The 6,642-nt window shown below is 26.3% G+C and overlaps 1 protein-coding gene across 2 annotated transcripts in view; it reads left to right on the forward strand.

Moving 5' to 3' along the window:
- Positions 1-6,296, forward strand: part of LOC101236232 (hemicentin-1) — a 91,876-nt gene extending 85,580 nt beyond the window's left edge. For both annotated transcript variants that reach the window (XM_065788978.1, XM_065788979.1), the window contains 3 exons: positions 973-1,057; positions 1,150-1,185; positions 6,037-6,296. In XM_065788978.1, the coding sequence (XP_065645050.1) occupies positions 973-1,057; positions 1,150-1,180 (116 nt within the window). In that variant the 3' untranslated portion in view covers positions 1,181-1,185; positions 6,037-6,296. The remainder of the gene's footprint in view (positions 1-972; positions 1,058-1,149; positions 1,186-6,036) is intronic.
- Positions 6,297-6,642: the final 346 nt, after the last annotated feature.

A 6,642-nucleotide genomic window follows, 5' to 3' on the forward strand; every position in this document is an offset into this window, starting at 1 on the left:
TTAATCAAAAAATGTAAAACAAAACTTGATGTATAGAATTTTTTGTTTGCCACAAACTGACATCACTGCGCAAAATTTTTTTGGCTTTACTTATTAATGGTCTAAGTTCTTTTTAGTTCTGCCATTTGTATAGTGTTACGTACAAACGTCTGTAAGTGCAAATGTCTTTAGCATATGTTGAGTTTGCAGTCAGTACATGGAACAATTGTGTATAATATATCTATAAAATGAGAAAACTTTAAAATTTTATTTTAACAATTAGAAATCTTTTTTGCTGTATTATTATTTTTTTGCTATAAATATATAAGCAAAGTTGAAAAAATTTAAAAACTTATAATGCTAAGGAGAGGTCTCAAACCCCCTGAAATGGCACTGATAACAGCGCACTAAACCACTGTGCTATCAATGATATGCATTTAGGAGAAAAACAAACTTTATTATATATTTCTTATAAGCTCTATGAATGCGGAAAAGGTGCGCATGTTATTTTTTTTGCTCTTATAGCAATTTTCCAGAATAAACTATTTCACTAAAAAATATTGAAGTAAATAAGGAATAGGTATAGAAATGATGGGTGGGTAATCAATAAGTATTTTTCAAGTTCCGGAAAGCTAGGATATCTACAAAAGGAAAAAATATGGAAAAGGTTGGTGTGGAATAGACTTTCAAAGATCCGTATTTTTACGGGTCTGGTCAGTTAGTTCTTAAATAATTTTCAAAATGATTAAGTTTTTGAATTCTTTATCTAGCATTCCAGATAATTAGTAACTTTTGCCTCTATGATCAGGTTTTTTGCCTCTGTGATCAGGTTTTTTTTGCCTCTATGATCAGGTTTTTTTTGCCTCTATGATCAGGTTTTTTTTGCCTCTATGATCAGGTTTTTGCTTCAATGATCACTAATATAAATTATTTAAGCTACTATTTTTAATATTAGCAGCTTGCATCTTCTTAAAATGATTTTCTATTATTTAGTTAATTGGAATTATGCATTGTTTGCATTGATACCAGGTGTTCTTCTCTTAGTATTGGGGATTATTTGGATTGTTCGAAAAACTAGGTACTTGACTAATACTTTAACAAGTTTTTTATTTATGATTTTAATTTCTGTACATATGATTTTATAACTAATTAAAAAATGTTAACTTTTAGGACAAGAAATACAATAGAGCAGCAAACATAAAATCGGTACTTTTTATTGTTGTTTTTATTTTTGTGTTATTTTGTTATTTTTATTAAAAATTTTTCATTAAAAATTATTATTATAAAAGTAATGAAATAAGACAAATTAAATACAAAACAATAAATTAATTAAAAAAACAAGAGAAAATTAAAATAAATTAGTCAAGTGTAAAACAAATGTGGATATACTTCTTTACTTAAATTTTTTAAAACATTAAATTTTTTAAAACATTAAAAAGTTATTTATAAAAAATTTTTTATAAATAACTTTTTCTGTTAATGTATAGTATTAGTGACCAACTTGTTTTTTACCATTGACAATGTAAGTGTAATCTGTTTTTGTTTTTTTAATTGCATAATTGTTACCATGGAAGATTCATTAATTATCAATGTAACACAGACTTATGTAATAGTTTGGCTGATAGCCGAATATAAAAAGTATATTATTTATTTTTATGCCTACAAACTGATTTAATGGGCTGAGGATTTTAAATCCACTTTATTTGGCAAAGCATTGCTCCAAAATGCAAGATATTTTGTTGGGAAAATATCCAGCTAATTGTAGACTAATTTTATTAATGTTAATACCATGCAATTATTTAGATTAATTATTTAATTTATTTCCCTTGCATTCATCAAGTCATATGATTACTTTCATTGTTGTAAGATGTACATGATCATAATAAACAAATTATACAACAGGTTGCATCATTCTTGCATTCTGGTTGCATCATAATCATTATTTCATTCATTCTCTTGCAATATTTTTTTATTTTTAGTTTTCTATTATCAAAGAAATTGAACTTTAGACATTGCAATGTCAGCACCTCAGATTTTTGTTAATTATTTTTATTAATTTCTTTAATTTCATCAACTTCAACTTTTGTCTTTTGTTTTTTCATTATTTACTTTAACTTCAGCAGCAACAAGTATTTGACTGATTGTGCAATTATTAATGATTGTACTAATTTTGTTGTATTTCTAAATAAACGATCGTCAAAGTCTACAAAGTGCCTACCATTAGGTAGCACCTACCTATTAATAGGATTGCTTAATGATGTAACAGTACTTTTTCAAGAGAAATAATCTTCAGCCTCTCTTCCAAAATCAATTTCTCTCTCATCAATCCCTTTACTGTAGTTTTACAAAAACTTCACAGTGATTTGTCTGTATTCATTCCAGTGTTTTTTTAAACTATTTAGGGTCTAAAAGAACACTGGATTGATGCAGACGAACCACTGTGAAATCTCCTCAAATTTCTCTTGTTGGATTTAGTCATTTGATATAGAAATAATTTGACAGCACAATACAGAATACTTTGAATTTATAATTGGTTATTTGTGATATAATACTGATATTGTGATACTTGTGATATAATTGTATATTTGATGATATTTGATTATACAGCTAAAAAATTACAGCAATATAATATGAATCAAAATTAATGCTCTTTTAAAAAAAAATCTCAACTTTAGTTACATTTCCATAGTAGGGGCCGGGGTTACTTCAGTAATTTACCTAATTTTTTTTTTTAAATTTGACGTTTTTTGTTAAACATTAAAAAATTATAAAATTTGAAATGTTAAAAATTTTTTTAAATTTTATTGTAAATTCTTTTAGCATTAAAATGTTACAATAATATTAAATATTAAAACCCTTTAAAATGATTTCCAACAATAAAGGGGTTTGTACTAAATGTTTTCCAAAAATAAGAGGGTTTGTACTAAATGTTTTCTTGACTGTGCTCAAATTTGCAAATAAAAATATGTTATTCTTTAATTTTATATACTCATATAAATATGCTTACGATAGTGAGCAAAAAGTAATAGCTCATATATTTTTCCACGTCATTTTAAACAGTAGATAAAAAAGGAAATTTACATTCATACTTTGTTGATATTGCAAACAATGTATTTTAAAAACTTTTTTGACTTTTTTCATATTCTGGTCCATTTTGAAGAAGTTAGATTACAATTAAGTAATTTTTTTGTCAGTGAAGCTGTGTTGATTCAAGGTTTCTTGTTTTAAATTCATAAAAATAAAGTAGCATTTTTGTTTATAATGTTTAGGGGGTTTATGTGATCCACTAAAAGCCTCTGCAAAACATCGTACATGTTTTTTAAAGGGGTTTATGTTATCCTCTAAAAACCTCTGCAAAAAGTTAATGATTTCCAAAAATGTACAAAAAAAAAGGTAAAGTAATGAAAGTTTTGTGAATAAACACCTATTACACCAGTACACCCAGTAAAATCTAGTACACCAGCACACCCAGTAAAATCTATATTTACACTGCTTATGTTACCTTAAATTGACTGTTACGGACAAAAGTAGTTTTCTAAGAACTATGCATGATCCTTTTTTTTTTTCATTATGTCTTAATATTATACATAGTAAGTACCCAGATAATGACTTAATTTTCATTTTTATAATTTGATCTTTCTATTGTTTCTAAATCATCGTTTTTTCACACGATTTGATCACACGATTTGATTGTTTTTTTTTTCAAGTTGGAAAGAATGTGTCAATAATCATAAAAAAACTATGCAAGCAAAGCACATGATGGCATGTTTATTTCATGGCAACCGTAAAAGAGGTTCCTTATAACCAAAGGTGTCTGACTCGACAAAAATAGCATTATAACTGTTTAATTGATAACGCAAAGGATTCTTCTATGTATAATACAGCACGTTTAGCATAAACATCAAAATTAAATAAACAATTTATACTTTGTTACTGGATACATTAATCGTTTTTAATTGATTTTTGTTAGCATTTACTTATTAGTTGCCTGTAGATATGTTATAGAATACTTAACATTACCTGCTATAATTTATCATGTATTGTATAATATATCATGTATTGTATAATATATCATGTATTGCATAATATATCATGTATTGTTTTTCATGGTTTGAGTTATCATCTCTAAGGATCACAAAACAAAAGATGTGTTTCAGAATACCTAACGGTACCTGCTATAATATATCATGTATTGTATAATATATCATGTATTGTATAATATATCATGTATTGTATAATATATCATGTATTGTATAATATATCATGTATTGTATAATATATCATGTATTGTATAATATATCATGTATTGTATAATATATCATGTATTGCAATTTCATGGTTTGAGTTAGCATCTCTAGAAATCGCAAAACTTTTAGAGACACTTGAAGAGGAATTAAAGTATTTCAAAAGAAATAGTTGAAGCATTAACAATTTTTCGATAGATGCTAAATTAGTTTTTTCAGAATTTCGGATATAACGTAGCCAGCCAAGTAATGTAGTCGTAAAATAAGTTTTCCTATAAAAGTTTTTAGCATCTGTCTTCATTAACATATCTCAGTATTTCTTCGTCAACTTTTCACTGTTTTCTTCAACTTTTCACCGCTTATCAACTTACTTTTCATTGCTTATTAACTTTTTACCGCTTGATTTCATCAACTTTTTACCGTTTTTATTCATTAACTTTTCATCGCTTGTCTTCGTATACTTTTCATTGCTTGTCTTCATAAACTTTTCATAGCTTGTCTTCATAAACTTTACAAACTTTACATTGCTTGTCTTCATATACTTTTCATTGCTTGTCTACATATACTTTTCATTGCTTGTCTTCATAAACTTTACAAACTTTACATTGCTTGTCTTCATATACTTTTCATTGCTTGTCTTTATATACTTTTCATTGCTTGTCTTTATATACTTTACATTGCTTGTCTTTATATACTTTACATTGCTTGTCTTCATATACTTTTCATTGCTTGTCTTTATATACTTTACATTGCTTGTCTTTATAAACTTTTAACTACTTCTATTCATTAAAATCTCACGATTGTCTTTATCAAAAAATTCCGATTGTCTTTATCAAAAAAGTATTATATCTCCATACAATACTTTGTTATATGAAGATATTTTATTTAATATTGTATATGTTTAGTACTTTTCACGTGATAAAGTATTTTTAACTTAATTGTTTCTTAAATAAATGATTCTCTACTTCAATAGTGTCAGATTTTCGATGTGGATGTTTTGAAAGGCTAAATTTTGTTCATCCGCAATTTATCTAATATTATTTTACAGATTTGACATGAGAATACTGCAGCTGTCATCACCTAAAAATATCAATTATATGCAAAAAGCTTGGAGTTAAATATATAAAATTAATTACAAACGTATTAGCGTGCTTAGATATATGAATAGTTCCACATAGTTATATACCAACCGATTAATCCACTAAAAGATTTAAGTTCAATCTAAAAATGTTGTAAATAAAATTTTAGATGCCTCGTCTTATTTAGATTTTATTTTAAATTTCAAACAATTCTTGTCTTTATCCAAAAATATAAAGTATAACGAAAATGCTTTCCGCCATTTCAAATTGCTGTTTGCAAAATCTTAGATCACGTGACTATGTGTTTTTGCATACTGAAGGTTTTGCATAATAACTACATTTGCAAATACACTGCATAACTACAATTACAAGAGATTTTCTGAATAAACTAATTTTACATCTCATATAACTTTCACGGCTATGGTAGTACATATTTTCATAAAAGTGCCTTTTTTTATGTTTTAACGCTTAGTAAGTAAACTCTATGGCACTTAATTTGTAATTAACCATGATTAAGTATTGTTTTTATCAATATCGTCTCAGCGTAAAAACTCTTTGTGATTCCAGCAGAATAAAAAACCCCGATTAGGTGAACGTAACGACACAAGATTAAATTTTTAATTACAAAAATTTTCTTCAATAACTCCAAATTTAACTGAAAACTTCTTTATTGGGGATTATATACTTTTAAGCTACACGCTTTTATGCTTTATACTTTTTCTGTTTTGTTACAGGGTGGTGTGCTTATTCGCCGTATTGTGAATGATAAAAAATGAAAAGAAGAAGTTGAATAAGTTTGATGAATTTAGATTTGATGGAAATTTTGCAAGTTAAAGTTTGGAATCAGCGAAATCTTGAATAGAGAGTTGAATTAACTTAAATGAAGCTGACATTATAGATCTATGACAATTACAGACTAACGAAAATTTTCAAGAATTCCATATATAATATGATTTTGTATATTATATGATAAGATATACTGCTCTTTCATTGGCTTGGGTCTACTGGATCTCAACAAAAAATATCTAATTTTTTACTTATCAATATTATTAGTTTAATCAATTTTATTATTATTATTATTTTTTTTTTATTACTCATAATTAAAATAATCATTAACTATTTAGATAATTATTTGTGTTTATATTTTTAGACCATCTAACCCCGACCCCACCACTAGCCAGTTTTGAAAAAACTAAGCATTTTCTAAACGTTCGTCATTTCTCTCCGTTTTCCTCTACATAGCAAAATTGTTTTGTTAAAAGTTTAATTGACTTTTAACAAAACAATTTTAAGAATGATCAGTTTTTTAATAAAAAAAATTGAAACAAACAAATATCACC

This window comes from Hydra vulgaris, chromosome 01 (assembly GCF_038396675.1).
Source record: "Hydra vulgaris chromosome 01, alternate assembly HydraT2T_AEP".
In the NCBI taxonomy this organism is placed as follows: domain Eukaryota; kingdom Metazoa; phylum Cnidaria; class Hydrozoa; order Anthoathecata; family Hydridae; genus Hydra; species Hydra vulgaris.